We start from the raw sequence: 24,354 nt of genomic DNA on the forward strand, positions 1-24,354 counted from the left end.
AATTTACTCACTTGTCCCTATCTTCTCCTGACATATGACTATCCCATGACATGCTTGATATGAAAAAGCACAGAGAGGTATTATTTTAACAGCCCACAAAGATTAAAGGACATGGTTAAGACACTGATACTGCCACACTGTTCAAATCATATACTCTTGAAAAACTATGATAATGATAAAAAATGAAAAAGAAAAGCGAAACGCTCTCATAACGTCTCATAAAGAAATAATCTGCTAAGAGTTTTTCGCAACGTCTCTTGCTGGTTTCTGTTACCACCTATTATTTCTGTCAACACGTGTAATCAGTTTGTCGAGTGAACCCATACAGGATGCAGAAACCATTGTTAAAAACTATCACTTCAGAATTTTCCTTAGTTGCAGTTCCTGCAATACTATGCCAAGTGACTGACTTTCGTAGCATACCACTAAAAAAGATAAATTTAAACTTAGAATGACTCATATGCAACATCATTTTTAAATGGCAAATGTTTCAAATGGTTTTTACTTCTGTCTTAGCTGATTTTTCTAGAAGTGGACCTCCACACCACTCTAGCACAGTGCCTTGAACCACCAGACCACATCAGCTTTTTCATATCACTCCTCTTTTCAGAGGATAGAAAGCTAGGAGACTTCCCATCTCCCTCTTAGGCTTTAAGCCTCATGAATTTCAAAGCTGTTTGAAAGCCAACAAGGCAACCAATACAAAGTTCTTTTCTGGCTCACGGGCGAGTAACCAAACTCAAGGCCTGAAGGCTATCCTTCCAAGGGCAAAGTTAACGCTGTTCTAATGCCACAAAGCATTCTGCCCTCACACCCCTAATTCCTGAGGTCACTCCCAGCCATCCCTCCACCCAAAACAGGAGAGAGGAAAAATGAGTTACTACTAAGGATGTTGCAGTTACCAGCCACTGCTCTTTGAGCTTTCTGGTTTATTAACCTGCAGAAGAGGTGGTAGACACAACAAAGGAAAGCAGGCTGAGGCATAAGGGGTCCTCCACAGGACTGGGTTCTCACTGCAAACCTCCTTCTTCCAATCTTATCAGTTGCACTGACTTTCAAAAGAACATTTAACAACAGGCACAGATTTACACAGCAGAACATCTCTCGGCTTCATTGCCACTTGTATTTCTATTACCAGCACAGATATCAGCAGGATGTATTCGCATTGGAGGTGGACGACCAGGAAACAGTGCAATTTGGCTGGCAAAGAACATGACTACATTCTGCCTCCACAGTGATTTGGCCATGGGCTAGAGAGTAGCATATACAGCCAGGACAAATACTAGCATCTGTAGTTGGTAAGTGCAACAGCGCTTAGGTATTTATAGGTAACATCACATCTGACAGTCACAAAGCCTGTTGAAAATAGCAGGTCAAGTAAGGCTCCAAATCTGTTACATCAAATCTAATTTCCATTAAATCCTTGTGTCAAAAAGAATAATATTGTAAATTCCTTTTCTGCTAGCAGGGGATAAAGTTGGGGGGGCAGGGGGAGACACAGGTCATGAATCAAACCTATAGCACAGCTAGACCCCTGAATGCCTTCTCCCTGCTACATACCTTAGCTATAGGATCACTCTTAGTTTTGTGATAAATGCTTTATACATTGCTGCCTTAAAAATAGCAGGTGGGAGTTCTCCGCTTGCTAAACCGTAAAAAGATTTTCTAGCTAGCCTAGTTAGTTTTAGTAGGAATGAAATAACTTTGTTCTTTAATTTTGTTTATACACGCACGTGTATATGTACATACAGTTTCAGATTTATATGCCTAAAATATTTTCACCATGACATCACAATCAGTATTTTAAACAACAATTTTAACATAAATGTTTAGAGACTTCATACCACCTTACCATAAAGAGCTTTCGCACTTGTTCTTGAATTCTGCTCCCTCTCTGCCTGAGCAAATGTTGGGGAACCATAGCCACTGGAAGAAAACATTTCTGGTTAACTTCTGTATAGACGTATTTGCCACACAGAAACAGGCATTGAAAAGAACCCTCCCCTTATACAGGGCTACACATACCTACAATGTTACTAACGGAGGTAACGATACTGGCTATTTGTTTGTGAATACAATGAAGTATGTTTCACTCTAGGCTGGAAGCCCTTCTGAGTGATTTTTTTGTGGCATTAATACAACATCACAAGCAACAGGGGCCTAGTATACACATAGATACTACCATAATGTGAGCAATCAATATATTATAATAAGAATAACAACTATGGCAAAGATTTGGCAGAATTTTGGGGGTTTTCCTGCATACAAGTGTGTTAATTGTTTTGAACAATTTTAACTGCTTTTCATAAGAGACTTAAAAAGACTGTCATTGCCTACAACAAATGAGAAGACAGCCCAACTTCCTACTAGTGTAACAAGAAGAATGAGTCGTATACAAACGCACTTTAAAGGGACAACAATATGAGAAGCAGATGACAACACAATGCCCTGCTCCATACAGGAATACATGTTTTTTGGCATCAGATTAGGTCAATTCTCATTAGTGCTGCGAGTGAGCATCGTGCCATGCTTCCCACACAGGGAGCATCCTCTTATCTCAGGCAAGGTAACACTTTCAGGTAACAGTTGCTCAGTTCTGTTTACTGGGAAACAATATTTTCTCACAGATGGAAAGAGAAGCCTCATCTTTTATGCATAAAAATGCATTCACTCAGAGCTAATTGTAAACATTTCAGGCATACAAAGATCTCTCCAAGTAATGTATTAAGTATGTTATGGCTACAGCAATTCATTTTTCTGTTCCAGATGATTTCATTCAGTAATACAGCTTTACCCTTACACTAATACAAAAATCAGTCAGATGATATCTGTCAGTTTGGTTACAAGGTTTGGAAACTGCACATTCTTTTACAGAAACTGCCTTTGTATTATTCTGATGGGATCTAATGATTATAGCTCTATCTGAAATGAAAATGTAAAGAAGAAAATACAACACTATTTTTTGCCCATAAAAAGAAAATCAAAGGCATAACCTTACTTCATTTGAGGAAAATAACTTCCGTATCCACCGGGAGGGGTGTTTGGTATATGCCCATTCATTCTTATTGTCACTTACTGAGGGAAACGATCTGGGAAAAGAAACAACAGCATATGAATTGAAGTCTCTTAAAAGATGAAGGTTTAATACAGATGTAATACAAACCTAATGAGAAAATTATGGTTGAAATGGGAAAGGAATTGCATCAACAAGCTCAATTGTTATTATTTGCATTGCAGTGATGCCTTAAAGACCCATTATGGAACTTCTCCCAATTGCAATTTGATAGTTATTGCTTCAAATAATTTATAATTTAGTGAACAAAGCCATTATTATTGATACAATGGTCTTTAGGAATAGCTTTAGAAATAGAAGGCTGACTAAACAAAGAACAACATCTACCGCAGAAGTGAACAAGATGTTCCAAATGGCAACTTTAATAGTCAAGCGTGCTTGATTTTAACTGTCAATTAATTTCTTTCAAATGAAACTTTTGAAATGACCTTTTGATACATTTTCTATGAAACTTATCAGCTGAATTGTTAGAAAGATGCATTATCAAAACAAAACACAATTGTTAGCACAAAAGGAAACTTGGTTAGCTATTTTGGGACTTAAAAAAAAAAACAACCCTTTTTTTTAAGCAGCATTTAACATCCTGAAAGTTTGGCATACCAAATGAAACTTCTCATGTAACAGCAACACTGAAAAAGCTATGATGAAGAAGTTAAAAGAAGGCTTTCTCCCTTTAATAACATGCCCATTTAAATTAAAAGAAAGTGACTTTCATAATCCAGTAGAAATTAACAAATCTCTATTCAAGTTTACCATGGGAAAATATTCTTTGAATTAGAAATATACGGATAATATATATTTGAATATTTCCCTACATCTTAGTCATTAAATAGAAAAAAGATTTACCTCTGCAAAATAGTCAAAAGTACTTCAAATAAAATTTGTACCTAACAAAAGCTCCATTTCCAAAGTAAGCACAACCAGCTTTGTTGTACTAGAGCCACCTTCTAACCAGCTTATCTTCTGAACCACTAAGGCAACTTACCACCTCACTTTAACTGTTCTCTTCCTGTTTTAGAAAGAGGCAGCAGCCGACTGATCTACAGCACATACTGTAGTTTGTATCCACATACGTTCTACTGCTTTCCTCGTTCATGCAAAAACACAATCAAAATCAAATTCGGTTCTCAGCTCTAAAGTCTTCTGTAAGTTCAAGAGATGTATGGGTCATGTGTACCGAGAACAGAGTTGGTTTTATACCTTTCTGAGGACCACCTGACATCTCCTACCTGAGATGCAGTTAGCGAAGCTAACTAGAACTGAGCTGTATTGGTTCCATGCCAAATGTAATCATGTGAAAGTGTGGTATTGCCTTTAGTGAGCATAGACTTGGGAATTTTGCTTAATATCTCTTTTTTTTTAAATTTTCTTTTCAATCTTTAATTGCTCCTTGCAAAACATCTTTACTGACATATTTTACTTCCATTTCTCCTGCACATCTCCACAAATATATCACGTATCCAACTTATTAGCCTGCTTGGCTGCTCTAAGCCACTTTTTATAGAGTGCGGTACTTAGCAGCTATCTCCAATAAATGACTATTCATGCCGAGTTCTTATCAACTCATTAGCAATTACAACCTTTAGGAAGCATCCTGAAATTGTCCCATGACTTGAAAGGATAAAAATATTCATTTTCTCAGCAGAATTTGCCAGGTCACTGTGCACTCCTTGTTCCATTTCAGTGACTGCGTGGACCCGAGCTACTCAAGAGTGCTCTTCTCCAGCTCATGCTGCCATTAAGCTCTTCAACACTTCCTGTTGGCTATTAATTCTTATTGTCTGCAACCATTGCTCAATAATTTTATTTGCCATACCCTTTTATCATTTGTGATCTTTTTCATAGCCCTATTTACAACAAATCCGCAACCATCCTGCTTTAAAGCGAGATCTAGAAAAAACCTTGGGTTTAGACCCTCTCAAAATGATTTCACTCCTCTGATATCTTAATCTGACAAATACTTGGATTGTTATTTGTACTCCACTTATTTTTATGGAAGTGGTGAAACAGATCTGTTAAGTAGAAGAATGTAATATATTAGAACTTAAAGCTTCAGTCTTTGAAGTTAGCAGAACACACTGAGTTTTAAAGCAGCAATGAAACTCAACATCAGATTTTCACATTAGGGGAAGAAAACATGTCTCATGACTAAATACTGGACCATTGTAAGGCATAACATCACAGAGTAAATATAAAAAGCTTTAAAATTACATTTTTAGTCAAGTTATAGTGAAAATCTGGTCAGAAATTTTGTCTGTCTTAAAAAAAAAATAAAAAAGCAAGCAGCATGTTCTGCCAAATAAGCACAAAAGTTTTAGTGAGTTTTAGCTGATACGCAAACAAAACACACTTGCTTTTTGGTAGTTGAGTAAAGCCAACAATATTTCCTGTCCCTCATGCAATTTTTCCACTGTGGAAAAAAAAAAAAAATCAAATGCTTTTGAAATGCCAAGACAACTATTTTGAGATGACAGTTTCAAGAGGCTATGCAATGCTTCTATCGCTTGGTTCAAGAAAGTTCCCAAATACAAATACAAACTCTTTACAGTCATTATTTATAATTAGTCCTCAATATTTATAACAGCATCAAAAAGCTACTCCTAATTCCACAAAATTATCAGGCAATTTCACCGCTTTCAACCTAAATGTTTCAAAAGAAAATGTTTTAGGAAAGCACTTTAAATTTTTTATTAAGTGCATGATGGAGAGAAGGGAAAAAACATAAAAGGATAACACGATGTGCAATGCTTCACTGATTATTTATTCACTTGTACAGCCTTCTCTGCTGTATTTCTCATCTCAGATGCTCTTTCATCTCTTACAACCAGTCCCATAGCAAAAGTCAACCCGTGCACACTGAGAAGCCGTTGTCATCCAGGAGTCTATTAATAAATTCCACTTCCTCTTTAATGTTCCCTTTCACCTCGGCCCAGCAGTTCACAGCAACATACACTAGTGTCCTAGACTTTAACATAAACATCCGTCAAAATTAACTGTATGATCCCTCTTTAAGTAGGCCTGAAGTATCAACAGTTTACTTGTGAATGTGCCCAAGAATGGTCATGTCTGTCTTAGGATCCTGCAAAGAAATCATGCCTACTCTGAACAAGAAATATTTAAAACCAGGAAAAACTAAGTAAGTATTTATGAAGAAAAGAATAATAAGAAAATAGCTAAAATAATAAGTATTAAGATATTTATCTTAAAATATATTATTAAAATAGTAAGAAAATAATTATGAATAGGAAATTCCAAAAAACCCAAATAAATACCAAATCCTCTTCCAGCAGTATCAGAGACTGAATGAAATCATGCTGCCATCAGCTTTATTTTTGAAGGGACTCTTGCATATTGATAGCAAGCAGTAATACAAGTGACAAGGGTACAGCCTTTGTAACAGAGTAGTCATTTTTTTAGCAGCCAACAGTTACAGGTGGTCTAATCTCAAACACAAGCAGTATACCGGTATACAATATGATTACATTGGTCATAAATATTCATTTTAAAAAATGCCCAAATGCCAAAGTACTCTTCGCCTTCCCCACCTTACAGCACGGCAGCCTAATGAAAGTAATACAATCTGTGTGCAAGAACAAGCTGACGCACAGACAATTCACATGCCCTGCCATTCCATTTCCTAGTAGGAGTCTGAAGGTAACAAAATCCCTCTATTTTACAAAAATCCCTTTTTTAGAAGAGCAGAGCTATCTCATTAAAGAAAATGAGATATTCCAGAGATTGGTGCTCTTTCCCACTCATCCTGAATCAATCAGTCCCACCCAGCAGCAGATCACAATATCAGATGGAAAAAAGAGAAACAGCTTAATGGCATGGATATTTTAGAAATGATGGAGGGGGAAGGGTTAAGGAGAGGAGGATGTAGGGGAAGGAAAAGTAAAGCCAAGAACGGCTGGAACAATAATTATCTACCGATTAAGAAAATATTGTTAGTAACAAGTCATTGTTATAACATGCCCCAAAAACCCCCAAGAATTCTTCCTCAGCTAGGTAGCAGGCACAGGCTGTAACTCCAGCCTAAACAAAAAACAAGTGGACTATTGCAAGGTAACACTTATCTGTAGCAGATCTGACATTGTAGCAATGTCAGATAAGGACATGCTTTCTCCATCCTTTCCTTTTAAAAAATATTACAGAACAACAAAACCAACAAAAAAATCAGATGTAGCCATGCCACGCTGTAACGCACTATGCATTCAATAAAAATACCTCTTACTGCTATTCCACAGCATTTGGTACTGCTGTTCTAGAGAACGTAGAAAAGCTATTTAACTTGCTCCATGACTATCTTTCATCTTCTTCTTCCCAAACCTCACCCTGTTCACCCCCCACACCTTCCTTCAAACCTGTGTTACTCCCTCATGCTAAATTTTTGAATAGTTATTACTTTTAACTCCCTTGTTTCTCCATGCTGAGGCCATTTCTTTAGTTATTCCTTATGTTGTATTTTGGCATCTTGTCCTCTTGTGTCTACTTTGTTATTCTGACCCAAAACTCACCTATTTGTATTCTCAGTCCAGCCACTGATTTTACAAATGGGAAACTCCTGTTGTAAATACTGGAGTCTGATGAAATCTTGCCACTGCTCTCTGCTTCAGGACTTGCTTCGGACAACAACCAAGAGCAAACACGAGTTCTGCTGGCTGTTCAACATCTTGCCTCGAGATAAACACCAAGATGCACATGCATGCATAAGCAAGCATTACTTCAGAAATGACCACTGGGGATTTTCCATCCTCAATACATTGATACCAGAATTTCTCTGAGACAAATTGCTGCCGGTTGGGCTATCAGCAGCTTTGTACTATAATGTTTTCAATTTTTTATTAAGGGGACTGGAGCATCCAAATGCTGGTCAAAAAGATGACAGCAAAAACCACACACAAAATTGAAAGCTAGGTCCTACAAGAAATGCAGTTTCAAGACAAAACATTTGGACTTCCTTCATCACCGCTTGGGCTATTGTCCCCTTTGCCTCTTTCAAGCCGCTCTTTATTAACTGGGGGGGGGGGAGGCTGAAAGCTCTCTGAGAAAAGAATAGGTACTGAGGAATATGCTCCTGTGTCCAAGTGTCAGGACTTCAAGCAAACATGTTAAGTACAATAGCCATAATAAAATAATTTTGAAAATGCTGTTACTTTCAAGTCTTCTCTGCATCCACAGCAGTTATCCAACATGACCTTTAGCATTAATTACATTGCATCTTAGTTTATACAAATCTGCGTTGAGTTGCATCCTGTGTTTAGATTTCAGTGCATTCCCAAACAACCCTTCTGCTGGACGCAACGTTGGCTAAATGGGGTTCCTGCTAAAGAAACCAGGTGATGGAGAGGAAAGGAGTGGCTGTACCCCCCTCTCCCCTCTAAATTTCAGTCCTTATTGAAAGCTAATCCAAAACTCAGAATACTATTTGCCCATTATTTGCCCATTTGTCTAAGGGGGTAGAAGAGTAGGAGCATTCCAAGCAACTAATGACTGTGACAGATGAACGAATACGGCTCTGGCCAGGAGGGGACAACATTGCACGACAGGAGGCACAGCACTGCCAAGCAGGAGGGATTTTTAAGTGGTCCTCCACAGAACAGATGAGCTCAATCAACACTGCTCTTCCAAGTTCAAAAAGTTTTTGATTTTCATTGACACTTTCTGAAATTTTATATTTTTCCTCAGTCCTTCAGTACAAGGAGTATTCATCAGCAGTATTGCTTTCAGCAGCAGGAATAGGATAAATTTATTAAGACGATTCAGTGACATAATTATCAAAAGTAGGAGATTGGCTATGTTAATGCAAGACCAGTCTACAGAGCAAGAATTGTTAGCTGAAAGAGAAGTTTTCTGTCAGGAAAACTAATAGGATAAAAAGTGCCCTTTAAATCCTCTTTTATCTAGTATGATATTTTCCAGTGATTCACTGTTAAGGAAATATTCTACCAATACAATTAAGATAGGTATCTTTTATTTTGAAAAAGGGGAGAAATATGAAGGCCAACAGGAAGAATCAAATTAACAAATTTTAGATAGATCCTGTCCATTGATTTAGCTCTTTTTACTGCCACACTAATAAAGAACCTGCTCAAAAACATGCTTATTCTGGCACGGCAACCTATTTGTATTCATTGCACTCAGGTCTGGGCCATGATTTATAATTAACTGTATTGAAAGAAAATAAAACAGCTTTACAAATACAAAAGCTTCAAAGACTTAAAATCCCTATTGTAACAAAGGAACGTTAATAAATATGCCAGCAGTAAAGCCACCACTCACTGCTATTTTTAATTAGAGAATTAACCACCTCATCTGAAGCAAGATGAGTATTAATTACCAAGATCAGGATAATTATGCGGACCTTGCAGAAAGTATCGCTACAGCTGGAAGACCAGTATCTAGTATAAAAGAACAAAAGAAAGAAAGAAAGGAAAAGCCCAGATTCAAAAAACCCAAACAAAAACCCCTCCACATATAGAGATGAACAGTCTATAGAGTAAGGCATCTATGGCACATGAAGGAATTTGTAGAAGGTGGTAGAAAAAGGGGATTATAATGTACCATAAAAATCAGTGTCTCTCGTAACTCTACCTCACTTGAAGAGGATCAAAGAATTAACTCTTCCAATGCTAGAGGTCATGGATTTAGAGAGCCACTGGCATACTGCACCACAGCTTCCTTTGGCACCTCATCTGCAGCATCCAGGAATCACTGCACACTCGTGTGGACTCACAGAAAGGACACTGGGAAAACATTTCCCATGGGATAACCCCCAGCACCATCACTAACTTCTCCTTTCCAGTGTTCAAGGAAGAGCTATAAAACAGTTGCAAACCAGAAAGCTAAAAACTAAAATTCCATTCGCATTTAGTATTTATTGAAATTCAAAGCAGTGGTTCTCAAGTCATACTTGACTTTGAAGGCTACTGCTTTTATTTCAGACCTGAGGAAGGGCACAGGTGCCTGGAAAGCATCCACTTTGTCCCTGCCTCCCCCCAGCCCAGTACAGCCATGAGCTAGCAGAAGATACTATTTTTTACTCACAAATTCTAATTCAAACATGGCTACAACAGTGCACTCAATATCTCCACTTGAAGAGAAATGTACAATAATTTGTTCTGGTTTTTGTTTTTGGTAGTTTTGTTGGGTTTTTTTCTTAAACCCAATTTGGAACCACTGACTGGTGAATATCTGACCTAGCACAGATACCATAGTTTTATTTCTCTTCTTCACACCCTCTGATTTTTTCATTATTTCCTTTTATTTCTTGTTATGTCATACTTCAACCTAGATCATTAGATTTCAAAAGAGGGCACTCCAGACATTGATCTGAAAGTAAGCTTGCCGTGTACAACCAAGAAGGCATCAATTTGACTTTAGAAATGAGGACTTATACATGATATTATTAATATTAGTGTGCATGTTTAGATGGGCCAGCAGAAATCGCAGCAAGAAATAGCGTGCAAAGGGTGCTTCTTTCCATATGCCATATGAGCATGGTTCTCACCACCGCAGACACCACATGTCAAAAAGATCATGAAATTTGGGAATACTTTTACTTTTCATGTTGAAAACAGGCTGTCAGCATAGCTGATAAAGTATTTCCAAATATTTTCTTGCACTGAAGTGCTTGTGAAAATGTTAAGAAATTATAAGAATTAAAAAAAAAAATCAAAATGATAAGACTTGCTGTAGTGGTACTGTAAGTATATAAAAATGAGCAAGACAATGTCTTTAGGTTTTGTCTGTTGTTTTAGATAAAACTTTCCTCTCAGTCTGGCCAAAAAAAGGAATGAACTCCCAACATAGTTAAAATACTGCTTGCGGCTGCAAGTTGACCAAATGAAACTGGCTTAACCACCTATCCACATCTTGCAAGCTTAACAGCTGTGTCATGACACACTGACATTATTAAAATTGCCGTGGTAGAGTCCCTAACAAAAGCTGAACTGAAACTATATAATGACATACTCCAACCAGACCATTAAAATTAACATGGAGGAGGAGGAAAAACACAGGAACGCTCATCAATGCCTCTCTAATTTAGTTTAGTAGAACTGTGTCTAAACCTAATTCTTGACTTCAGTTAAATGTACTGTCTACAGCAACTTCACCAAAAATGATTTAGCTTTTATCCTGTAAGTCTCATGGGCAGCCACCGATGCTGCAGTTTTCATGGTCTCAGGCATGGCAATAGATGACTCCCACTGCAAGGCTTTCTTAATACTTCTTTCTCCCTACTTAAACTTTCACCCTAGCCACATTAAACAAACAAACAAACAAAACCAAAAAACAAACCACCAAAAAAACCCCTCAAACCCACAACCCCTTCCCCCCCAGCTGATATCACGTCAATCTATTCTTTTTCATTCTTAACATGGTAGTACACAGAATAAATCGGCACAAAGGTCCATTTCCATTAAAAACAATCAGCTAGTTACTTGGAAGAAGCAATCCCTAGGTTACAATCTTGTATTAAACATGGCAACACTGAGAAAAAAAGTTGAGTAGGAGCAACATGCACTGGTTTCCCAATTATCTTAAACACCCAAGCTCCATACTAGTGTGGATCAGCCTTTGATGGTATCCTGTGATGATATGGACCCAGCATCGTTTATGAAATCTTGATCTCTTCCACCAATAAAGTGCTCTGAATGTCAAGTCTCACAAGCCTGAAAAGCCTCAAACTTTACTGCAGGAAGAGCTGCAAGATTTGCATTTTCTATAAGGTAAAAAAAAAAAAAAAGCCATTTCCATGCAGTTCAGTGAAAAGAGAAGGCTATGTTTAATGAGCATGAACAAATGTGTAAGATTTAAAAGTTATTGATCAGACCACAGCAAATTAGCAATGCTGAGCTGAAAAGTAAGCTCATAGTGAAACTCAATAGCAAAACTAAAACTTTTCTTTTAAAACTTAATAAGTGAGCAGATGCTACTCTAATAATGCTGATTAACACTTCAAACTTCCATATTAAGAAAGGCCTAGATCAAATAATGTACAACAAATGAAGCTTCACAAGGCTGATATGCAAAACCTCATAACTTTAGGTAACATGATTTAAAACAAACACCACCATCATAATTTTTTTGGATTAAAAAAGATTTTAATGCTAGAAAAGTTAGTAGAGCGTTCATATTCTCATAAGTAAGTTGAAATATTTCCCTAATATTTTTCAATGTACTTGTATACATGAAAGTATTAAATTAACATGTGATACCTGGAAAGTGTTGGAATTTATTCCAAATGTAGTCAGCATGTGTCATAAACCAGACGAGGTTTTCACTTGTCATGCAAGCATAAACACATAAGAAGTAGAATTTGTCCTCAAAGCTATGTAGTTATGAAGCTGTATTCTATAGTAGCAACATTGCCAATACCTGTGAGTCAAACCTCCACGCCCAAGCTCACAGCAGAGCACATTCATCATTTAACTGAAACTGGTTTATAGACACTAACAACTGAACAGTATATGCTACCTTTAAAACTTACCCTGTATTACAGGAATTTTTTTTTTTTCCAAACTCAGGGGCCTAAGAAAATTACTTTATTTTTAATCTAGGGAGGAAAATGCCGCTCCTGAAAGTTGGTATCTAAGTTGTCATCCAGTCACTCAATTGATCATTACCTCTTGTATTTTTCATTAATAGAAGACATCATGAGAAGGGACCTAGATACACCATGTCCATACAGCAAGGTAACAACAAAAACAAAACCATAGGGACTTTGAAAATAAGGCAGAAGAAAGAAAAGACAGAAGAAAACAAAATTAATTTTTAAAGAGAACTGGAGAATAAGTTGCACTAGAAGCTATTTTAAGACCTAGCACTGGCATTCACTGACTTTTAGAAACCCTCTTCAGTTTTCCCATCCATGAAAGAAAGAAGCCATCACTCAGGGGTGCTAAATGAACCAACTGAGATATTCAATTTAATATTGTCAATAATACAATGACTTTGTTGTCACTGGAAAATATGCACTGGAAAAAAGTATGTTTTTCAAGGGAACATTACTTTTTCTTTTTTCCCTTCTACTTGAAATACTCCCTTGACACCAACCAGGTAATCTAAAATTACTCTTCACACCACAGCAGAGTGGAGTAATGTAGAGATATAAGAAGAGTTTAAGTTTGGACTCGATGATCTTAAAGGTCTCTGCCAACCTAAATGCTTCTATGATTCTAAGAGCTGTGTGACTTGTTCACCTGTACGGAATTGTGAAGTCAAATGGCCAGTCCCTCTATATCATACAGCATTTCCCTGATGCTTTTCCTTCTGAACCAGGAATCTGAAAGACCAAACTTCAAGGACAACCTCCGCTGACCTAGGGTTAAAACCAGGCACATGACTGTGCAGTAAGATGCAAGACCTTGAACACATCCGACACAATTCTCAGCGCTTTCAGACACACAGTAACTCACCTGCATCCAGACATCAGCTGGAGATGCTTGAGTCACCAGAAATCTTGAGCATCAATTTTTGTTTGCGTTAATGTGCACATATCCCAAAGAGACGATATTGCAATTCAGCAAGCAAACAAAGTGCGCTATCTTAAACATCTAAGCATAACTAATCAGTCCACACTGAGACTACAATTATTCAGCACAAAGTGATTCAAGTGTAAAAGAACTTACTGAACTGAGGTCACAGCTCAATGAAGTCATGCCCCGCCATGGTACTAACAGTACATTTCCGTAACTCAGCATTTGTATTGTGGAAGAAAAATAGGCTGAACAATAACAGATTCCACAATTTGCAGGAAGAAAATTAATTTAAACTTTTGGCATTTCATGTCTCTGATTTTCTAGTTTCAATTACTTATGTGTCTCTGTGCAGAAACAATTTTCTCCTCCATCAGTCTGGGCCAAGACTTTCCTCTATATACATATTACAAAAATTAAAACATATATTCAACTAATGTCAAATTTTTGAGGGTTTTGAGGTTTTTAAAAATTACCTCATCAAATACAGAAACTTGATTTTTTTTCCAAATCAGTTAGACAAATTGACATTTCCAAAAGCAGTCTCTGATGTGAATGCCCAGGCTTGGCAAGATACAGGCTTGACTTTCAGAAGCAAAAATATACACTTTTTTTAATTTCAGTGCCCTGATAATCACAGACTAGGTTTCCAGCAAACATGCAGTGATTAAAGATGACAAAATTAGAAACCTTTATAAAAGATAAATTATAATCAGTACAAAATGGTTTTGGCTCCAATTTCCTCTAATTGTTAAGTTTGAATTTTCACATATCACAAGAAAATTTTGCCCAGGAGTTTGTCATTGTGGGTTACCAAGGCAAATTTAACAAGCTATTACTAGAAAGGGATTCTGAAAGACTTCAACCAGGTATTTTATTGCAATTTGCTCATTCATTAAATTGAAAACACTTTGAGGCATTTCCAATGTCAGTTTTGGGGTTTTTTTTACTGATGTCAGATATGTTCCCAATGGAAACCTCAGTCTGGGACAGGAGCCCAACATTCCCTGCTCCCGGGAAATCTCAGAGGGGATCTGTTTTTTTGAAAGTTCCCACAGGTTTTGAAGGAAGCTAACTTTCAAAAATCTTCCTGAAGATGGAATTACTGTTCTCCACTCAGTTCTTTTATTAGATATAAGCATGTATGAAATAAATGTGGATGGAAAGGTGGAGGGGAGAAAGGGAAGGAGCTAAAAAAGGTGTATGGGGTAACGCTTTTTGATCTTTTCCTGCTTGGAGGGGCGAGGAATGAGGTTGGGAATATCAGAGTGCACAATCCATTCCCATACACTTCAAGAATTGTTCTAGAGCTGATTCTAGTGATCTTAACACCACATAAGAAATACCCATCTAAAATCTTTTTTCAAAGATATGGTTACCCTCCTACAGAGATAAGAAAGAATTAAATAATCTCTTTACCTTTCAAGATGAGTCACTACTTTATGGGGATCTTGCGCAAATGATAGTCACTGGACATACTATAGGTTGGTTGGAGTTTTCTTTGTTGATTGCTTGGTTTTGGGTGGTTGGTTTTTTTATTTTTCCCCCAGAAAAGCATATTTGGACCACTCTGTATCTCTGTGGTACTTCTAATACATTGTACTGAACAGAACTGTGAGACTTCACAGGCTGCTCGACTTTCAATAGCAATGATACTACTGCAAAGTGCGTTATACCTTCAACAGGAATAATAAGGATTACCCATGGAGATAGTCCTTAAAGTAATGAATGTTATCTAACAACCATTTTCCATAACGCCCTTTATCCTCCTGGTTACTTACACCCATGTGGCTAGAAAACATGTAGAGCCCTGCAAAAGACACTAGAGAGAAGGCATCCACAGAAACTTTTGGAAGGAACAAGGTGTATACAAGTAGAGCTTTCTCTCACATTGTAGGCAACTAAGAAATCTTGTTTATTATAAAACTTCAGCAGCTCCTCACCAATAATTAAATCTTGTTTACAGAGCTCTGAGTTGCCTATACTGTTAACACATTTTCTATTTGATGAGATTGAGAAGGATATTTTTTCTTTTTCCAGAAGGAACACTAGATAAACTTTAAACTCATACTCAGTTTCAAAGGAAAAATATTTGTCCTACACAAAGCCTCCATTCAGAGTCCCTGTTTTTACTACAGTAAGAAAAATAGCTGTGCCCTGGATAATTTGTTCATGTATGCCAATAAAAGCACATTGGATCAGAGCCAGCTTGCTTCTAGCAAGCACCCAAAAACTTCTGAAATCCTACGGAAAGCAGAACTCTCTTTTTCTCTACTTATCCTTTTTCTATTCACCATTCCCAACACTTGTTTTCATTACATATGTCTTTATATTATAGTAAGAAGCAACTAAAAGAGTACAATAAAACTAAAAAAATAAAAGCAAAGCTTTTAAAGCAGCTCTTTTATATTAAAAAAAAAGCTTTCAGATATCATAGAATTATAGAATGGTTTGGGTTGGAAGGGACCTTAAAGATCATCTGGTTCCACCCTCCACTAGACCGGGTTGCCCAAAGCCTCATCCAACCTGGCCTTAAACACTTCCAGGGAGGGGGCATCCACAACCTCTCTGGGCAACCTGTTCCAGGGCCTCACCACCCTCACAGTAAAGAATTTCTTCCTAATATCTAATCTAAATCTACCTTCTTTCAGTTTAAAACCATTCCTGCTCGTCCTGTCACTACATGCACTTGTAAACAGTCCCTCTCCAGCTTTCCTGTAGGCCCCTTCAGGTACTGGAAAGCTGCAATTAGATCTCCCCGGAGCCTTCTTTTCTCCAGGCTGAACAATCCCAACTCTCTCAGCCTGTCCTCATAGGAGAGGTGCTCCAGCCCTCTGATCAGCTTCGTGGCTCTCCTCTGCACTCGCTCCAACATCTCCATGTCTCTCTTGTACTGGGGATCCCAGAGCTGGATGCAGTGCTCCAGGTGGGGTCTCACGAGAATGGAGTAGAGGGGCAGAATCGCCTCCCTCGACCTGCTGGTCACACCTCTTTTGATGCAGCCCAGGACACGGTTGGCTTTCTGGGCTGCAAGCGCACACTGCTGGCTCATGTTGAGCTTCTCATCCACCAACACCCCTTTCACCAACAGTCCTTCTCCTCAAGGCTGCTCTCAATCCATTCTCTGCCCCGCCTGTATATATCTTTAGACAATGTTTAAAATGTTAAGCATGTACCCCTCTGAACTCCACTCTAAAAGAGACTAATGTATATTCATGTTGTAGAGGTATAAAGAGTTAGAAAACATACTGACACAGATACTTAGGTACCTGTGCTTTCATGCAGGACTCTGATCAAGATACTTGCTGCTTAAGCTAGGGCAGGTCTGTGGCAGAGCCAGGGTATAAAAGAACCTGAAAAAAATTCTTGGGAAATTATTCAGATCATAGAGGGATTTACAGTGCATATGTTCTTCCCCAAACCCTAATGTTTTTCTAAACAGTTTCCCAAACAATCACAGAAAATGGGGCTGGAAAGAAGTCATCTCACACCCTTAAGGCAGGAGCAACTGTGCCAAGGTACTTCCCAAAAGGCAGTACTTCCCAACCTCTTCCTTGGGCCACTAGTGACAGAAGCTGAAAACCAAGCCTGGGGAAGTCCAGGGGCTCATTAGCCTTACTCTGAAAAGGGTTTTCTCAAAAAATAATCTAAATCCTTGTTGCAATTAAAACCCAATTTATACTGTTTCCATCCACAGCATACCCAAGAAATACATTAGGTTCTTAATTTTAGAAAAAGAAAAAAAAAGATAACAACATGCATACAATCAGTGTTAAAATGGGCTTATAAAAATATCCTGTTCCTCAGTCTTGTTTGATAACGATATTTGGCTTACTGCTGCCTCCTCTCTCTTTTATAACTTATCACCCATATCAACACTGCAATAGGCCTACAAGGATGTCGTCTCATGCGTATCATCTCATATGTTTTTCCAGCTAAGCAATCCAAAGTAAGCAGACATCAGCTTCTATTTTCCCATAGGAACCCACAAGGCAAGTTTCAGGGGAAACAATATTACAGTTACTTCATCTATATATTATCTTTCATTATCTCAGTGTTTTTCTAAATCATATCCCCTTGCTGCTTCAACTTTGTATAACCTCTCCTCTTTCCTCATATTGTTTAATTCAGCCTTATGCTTTTCTCCTCCTTTTCCTTTTGTCATGCACATCTACAGCGGACTTTCTGAAACAAAGTAATTCAAGAAAAAATAATCCAACTGCAGCCTCAAAAATAGTTCCTAATGTTGTCCAAAGCCTCTAAGACAGGGACTCAGCTTGCCATCTGCCTTGCGACTGTCCTGCATCTCCTGTCTGACTGGGTTGGATGACCACTGAGATGATTAACACTAACAGCTGTAAATATTGTCCTTCCCAATGGAAGTAGTAAAAGCATTAGAGGTAGGGGTTATTTTTTTGTCAATGGATGTGGTAATTTATGTTTCCCAGCTATTGTACTAAGCTTTCTGAAAAGTCACAGTCATTCACAGATAGATTTAGGTGAAACAGCAGAAACAATAACTGGTCTAATTGCCTATGCCCTCTTTATGCCTTTACAAGGATGCAAAAATGTGACATAAAAATCTCAACTTCTCTCTGGGAGCCAAAGTTTGAAATTCAGCGCAGAAGAGCGAGCTGCAACTTGCAGGGCTCAAGGTTATGGCCCATATAAGATTTAGCACAGAGACAAGGCAGTTCACTGGGACAGCAGGAGGGTTGTCAGATGCCCCATCTTCGTCCATCCACTTAGATAGTCCCCAGGCTACCCACACTTGGGTCACATTCTAAAACTTTTCACCACAAACCAAGCAGGTAGCTCTGAAGAGACTCCCTACCCCAAATTGGTACTTTGCAAAAAGCCTGCTGAACAGGGGCCTGCTCTCACGTTCCTCAGCCACTTTCTTACGCTCTAAGAAACAGACCTAAATGACTTTTAAAATCTTTTGTTCTCTCCAGACTCGCCTTTACTCCAACACCAGCTATCCATACATTACTTCACCGACGTGCTAACCCAGTTTTATTGCAAAAGAGGCCACAACACAATGGGAAACCTCCAGAGATTGCAGTCAGCAGTGCAGACCAGCAAGGATTCTGCATCAGAGGCGTCATGTCTCCCACTGCTGCAGTCTGCAGCTGGACACTGTCTGCCACGGCAACACAGCAACAGTGCCTGGTGTTACTGAATCTTCTCCGGCCTGGTCTGAAACACTACGTTTTGTCCCCAGTTTCCACAAGCAAGTGGGAGAGATGCAGCGTACTGCTCAAGACGAGCCGCCCTGGCCTGTGTGCTGATTGCCCACCCCACAGCAAAATGGCCCCGGCGCTTCAGGTGAGGGCAGACCTTCAGTCACACCTTGAGCTGGTGTTTCAGCAGCAACCTGCCCTGTATTGCACTCAGAATGCTGTCCAGCCCTACGAAGCTGTTTTTGCAAATGCCTGTGTAACAGCTGGTGATGGTCTGTAAAAGCCTCTCCCAAGGCAGAGCTGCCCCACCGCTCAGCACCACGCTTCTTTTCCGCTGACCTCCCTCACTACAGCTACAAGACCCGGGCCCCCAGGCAGCCACCCCGGCGTGGGCCTGGCTCCATGTCCCAGCAAGCCTCCTTCTCCAGAAACGACCCTGCGGGCCACCCACCTCACCCAGCCTGGGGACATGGCGGCTGTTTCCCTCGTCAGCCACGCAGGAGGGTCGGTGGGAGCGAAGCTGTTAATTGGGATGTTGCATTGCGTGGCGGGAACGGCGAGGTCACCAAATCATTCGCTGCCCGTGCATAACAAGGTCAATACTCCTAGCCAAAGGCATCGGCACAATTAATATCTAGCCAAGCTGGCCAAGCCAACTACCTTTGTGCCCGTTGTCGAATGGAAAACAGCATGGCTGGAGTCCAGAGCACTGAAGGCAACATTTAGGCAAAATACATATCCCGCAAAAAATTGCTTCCTTTACCATTATTCAGCTTTGTGATTCAGTTCTTCTGAGCATATATAAATCTCAGCCAGTGCCAGCCTCTCAGGTGATGTTAATGTGAGATATATGCACCCATTTTCTCTAAACGAAGTTAGAAATACAGAATGAGATCGCTGCTCTAATCAGATCGGGGAGGTCAAGGATTACAGAAATTAGAAAGGGAGAAGACCATTGGATTCAGCCTTTTCCTGCTACAACAATGTTTTCCTGGGCACGAGCTTTCCAGTTTTACTCCTGGAGCAGCATCCCTTGAAAATCTTACACCCAAAGAAAACAAATGCAATGAGACACAAGAGAGTCCTTCCGCTAGCAGAAATGCAGTGCTGAGAGCACAACTTGCTGCCCTTCCCCTCCTGCCTGTGCACCCCTGCCACGCTTGCACGGCACACTTGCTCCTGTCACCCATGAGCTTCTCTTCTACCTCAGGAGAAGCCCTCGGTTTGGATTCTCACACCTGGCTAAAGGAAAGGTACACCGGGTTTCAGATGACAGCTTTGAGACTTGCTAAAATCCACGCTCATTTAGAGAAAATACCGAGAACTTACTATCCAGGGATGGGGAGAAAGCTCACACTCATTCAGGTTCAAATAAGGGCACTTGCAGCCAACAGTCTCAGAACCCCTTATCATTTCTGAAAGATCAAGTGCTGTTGCCCCCATCTTCTTCGTTGTCTCCTTTCCCAGTGAAGAGCATGTATAGCTTGGTTTAGAAAAAGTCCCCAAGATATTTGTATGCTTCTGCAAGGAATATATTAGAAAACCATAGATTTTGGGAAGGGATGGGATTCATTATTCTACATACAGGGAAATCCCAACAGATGTCCTAACATCTTTTCCTGCTGCCCAGATGAATTGGTGAGCATCAGGGACTCCTGTGCAGTTCACTCCTGCCAAGTTTTAGTATTGCTTAGCAGATGGCTACCTCTCACCATGCACAGGGCTTTCCCCTCCCTGGCACTGAGCTTTTTCACATCAGCCAGAGGCAGAGGCACCGGTTTGCCAGGCTTCACAACCAGCTCCCTTCATACCCGCACCATCGATAGCATGGCCCTGGTCTCTTGGTGCAATCTGGAAGCTCAAAGGCTGCTAAACATGCACTTCCCTTTCAATCATGAGCAGCAGTGGCATCGCAGCCCTAACGCACCCGATCAGACGGCTCTGGCACGTCACGAGAAGTTACGAAGTGCTCCAGTAACACAAAACTAGCGGCAGCGATGGCTCTCCTTCAAAATTTCGGGTATACACACACAGCGTCCTCATTCCTGGTAATGAAGTCTAACTGAACTGCAGCAGATGACGCTTGCTTTGAATAGTTAACAAAGTCTTTAACCACTGTAAATTGTTCTTAGTACATAAGACACTAAGGCAGTATGCGGGAGGAGATGATGCTCTCTTGGACTTGCTCTTGAAATGGAAACATGTAATATGTGATGTCATGTAATTTGCACTTCCCTAATATTAGGCTGTTCTTATCTAATGTTTCTCTCCTCCTCATGCTTTAGTGCACTCCAAGGGGATATTATCCAAGAGGGTAATACACATGATGCAGAAAACTAGCCACATGCAATATAAAAACTAATGCCAAACTGACCACAAATGCTTTTCCAGCGCTGATTTCCAAAACTGTCCAAGCGGAGGCAAGGAATGGAAGAAATCTCTCACTCCTGACTCATGCTGTTGGCCTGAACATGGGGTGGCTCATTACTCAGAAATGGCATTTGGACGCCTCCCTCCCCAAGGAGCGGAGTGCTGCAGAGGAGGGAGGAAGCATCCACAGCTCCACATTTGTGGAAGACAAAAGATTGCACAAAACTTGAGGAATTTGTGATACATTTCAAGCCACAAGAGTAACAAAGGAAACTGTAAGCAGCATAATGATTTTTGAGTATTTTTGAATTATCTAGAGAGAACTGTATCTCTGCAATATAATATATTTTGCCTACTGTCCACATCCCACAGAGTTCGAGTCAGCTGTGTTGCTCTCTCCCAAGGCTACAAATAAGGCCGGGGGCGGGGGGGGAAACCTTGCTTCCACTTTATTTCTTGTTCTTTTTTTTAAATCTCTGTTAAATTTTAATCCCCATCGTATTGCACAGAAAACAGACCCTTGACATGTGATTACTAATATAAGAAATATTTGGAGCAACAGTTCAGTACTTCAAATTACAAAAGCAGAAAAAAAGAAGTCCATAGGGTTACCAAAATTCTTGGAAACTCTGTCAGAAGATGGAGATGACATTTAAGAACTATTTAGAAGTGGGATGCAAGTGTTAAAGTCATGACAGTGTACTGAATCTGAGACTGCCTGGACACTGACATAGTTATTCAGCACTGATAATCATTACAAGTCAACTATGAGATAGGCTAACGGACACTATGAATTAGAAGTGAAAGAAAACTCTAAAAGAAAAAGACCATTATGAGATGCAAACCAGTTTCTCTCCATCTGAAAGCTACAGTTTTCCAATTTCATTTCCCTTCCAGAGACTTTTAGGGGAAGAGGGTGAAAGAACCATAGATCAGTCAGTTGCTCAGCTTCCATTTGTCTTTTTTTAAATACTGATTTTGAAAGATTCAAATTTTATGAGAATCAAGGCACTCTCATGCAGCAAGATGATTCTCAGAAGAAAAACATGGCATAATATATGTGTGCGCAGTAGTGCAGTCAGTTGGACACTTTTGTAATCTTTAACACTCACTTCCAAGTGCCTCAGTAAATAATTTATTTCACCACAATACGCTCCCAGGATTAAATCCCACACTGTGTAATTTGAGCATTGCTGTTCACAGATCAGTCTGCTCAGAACGCCCAAAATATTAGCCTTGTCTGATTAAAAAACCTAAACCAGGAGAGACTATTGGTAGTCTTTAAATATTTAAAAAAAAAAAGTTTTAGAAAGGAAATTTACTCTTCTCAGAAATTTACCATCCATCTTCATCAGCTACTCTTGAAAAATTGCACCCTCCCATGTCTCTTCCCCAGCCCCTTTGGATATGAAGAAAAAAAAGTATCTCAATTGCCAGTATCAGGTTGGACAATAACAAAACTCAGATGCCCGAACTTCACAGTTTTGATAGATTTTTCAGAATAAAATTGGAAATCAATGAGCTTGAGAGCCTGCTCCCACTTTAAATTGTTGGGCCAAGTTGGACCTGAAGCCTGGCTGTTCTGCTGTCATATCAGGGTTTGGGGTTTTGGTTTTTTGACTGTGCACAGCACCTACTGTATTGTGTACATAAAAAAGGTGTGCACTTCGTTTTTATTTGTTTGTTTTGACCACTTCACATAACCACAGTCTCTGGGAAAGGAATTAGAAGTTAACTGTTAAAAGATTACAACCAGAAACAGCCTAGGTTGAGTGAGGGTTCCACAGAGGTAAAGCTTAATTATTTACCAGTTTAGTTCCTAAGAGATCAGGTCCCAAGGTCATTTATTACCAAGAAGGAATATAAATCACTGGTTTCTATTTTTGTAGTGCAATCACCAGCACTCAGTAAGAGCTATAAGGTGAGTAGGAGGAGATATACACCTTTAAATAACACCATGGGATGGACTTTATGAGCAAGAAAAATGACAGAGGATAAATGTATCTGCTTAAAAAGAGGCGATATGCTCCAAACCAAGAAGTATTGACATCAGTGGTTAGCCTCTTTACTGACTCTTCAAACGAGAGAAGTTATTCAGAACATGCCAGCAGCAATTCGAGTCAACCGTGAAAGCGCGAGCTCCCTGGAGCAGCAGGAGCTGACGCTGGAGCCCACGCTGGGGAAGCTGGAGCCACCCTGCTAACCCCTGTGCCCACAGGACACGGCATCAGAAAGCCTGCCAACACTGCACGGATCGCACCGTCAGCTGGGTGACGCTGGCTGCGAACCCATGAATCCAACTCCACCTACACAGCTGTCCTCCACTGCAGGATCCTCTCCTGAAGCGCCACCACAGATGCCTTTTGCTGGCACGAGTGCTGGGCAGATGCCGGTAGGCTACATGGGCAGGAGCAACACGAGCAGCAGGCACGGGCTCCCATCTCTGTGCAGGCGCACGCCAGGGAGGAACAGGAAAAGCACACACCCCGGAAGCCAAGCAAGTACAAAGGTTTCAAAAAAATACACCTGGGAGCAGGCACAGCAATATTGGCTGGCATCGGCTTTTAAAACAACAAAACAATCTCCAGGACCGGCAGGGAACTTGGCTGCAGCCGGAGGGTGCACCCAGTAGTGCAGAAGGACCTATGTGCCATGATTCCCCAGTGACAAGGGAATCTTGAAACCATTGATTATACTCCACGGATTAGACTAGGTGCCATCCCAGATGCCTCTGTATCTGTATCTTTATTGCAGCAACCATCACGGCCCTAGAGGCATCTCCCGCTCCACATAGGAACAGATTATTTCTCTCCATTTTGTTGTGGTCAGAAAAAAAAAAAAAGGACAGAAAAGAAAAAGAAAGAAAAGAGAATTATCATGAGAACAATGATGAACACAGTACTAATGAAGGCACAGTTCAGGGCAATATCTGGTCTCTCCGTGGCGTGGCATGGCTTGCATGAACAGCCCACATCATTGAGGCCAGCATCCTCACATGTTCCCCAGTGTGATGGTGGCTTGGATAACTTGCAAAGAGGATCCAGAAAAAAAATCCAGGTGTAACTTTGTAATACAGGTATTAATCATACAAGCCAAAAGAGCATAATTTTCAGTACCCACCTTCTGAAAATAAAGATAGTTTCAGGTAACTAAGATCAAATATCACAAGGTGCACTAAGCCCTGTGTTGATTTGACTTCCAAGCAGGTATTTGTACCATTTTTGGATTTGCATTTATTGTTCAAGTT

The 24,354-nt window shown here is 39.8% G+C and overlaps 1 protein-coding gene across 11 annotated transcripts in view; it reads right to left on the reverse strand.

Annotated features, from left to right (window-relative positions):
• Window positions 1-24,354, reverse strand: part of EPS8 (epidermal growth factor receptor pathway substrate 8) — a 139,986-nt gene that overhangs the window by 53,588 nt on the left and 62,044 nt on the right. For all 11 annotated transcript variants that reach the window (XM_054840450.1, XM_054840469.1, XM_054840432.1 and 8 more), the window contains 2 exons: window positions 2,999-3,089; window positions 1,853-1,926 (listed from right to left, as the gene is read on the reverse strand). In XM_054840450.1, the coding sequence (XP_054696425.1) occupies window positions 1,853-1,926; window positions 2,999-3,060 (136 nt within the window). In that variant the 5' untranslated portion in view covers window positions 3,061-3,089. The remainder of the gene's footprint in view (window positions 1-1,852; window positions 1,927-2,998; window positions 3,090-24,354) is intronic.

Source organism: Grus americana, chromosome 1 (assembly GCF_028858705.1).
Source record: "Grus americana isolate bGruAme1 chromosome 1, bGruAme1.mat, whole genome shotgun sequence".
Taxonomy (NCBI): domain Eukaryota; kingdom Metazoa; phylum Chordata; class Aves; order Gruiformes; family Gruidae; genus Grus; species Grus americana.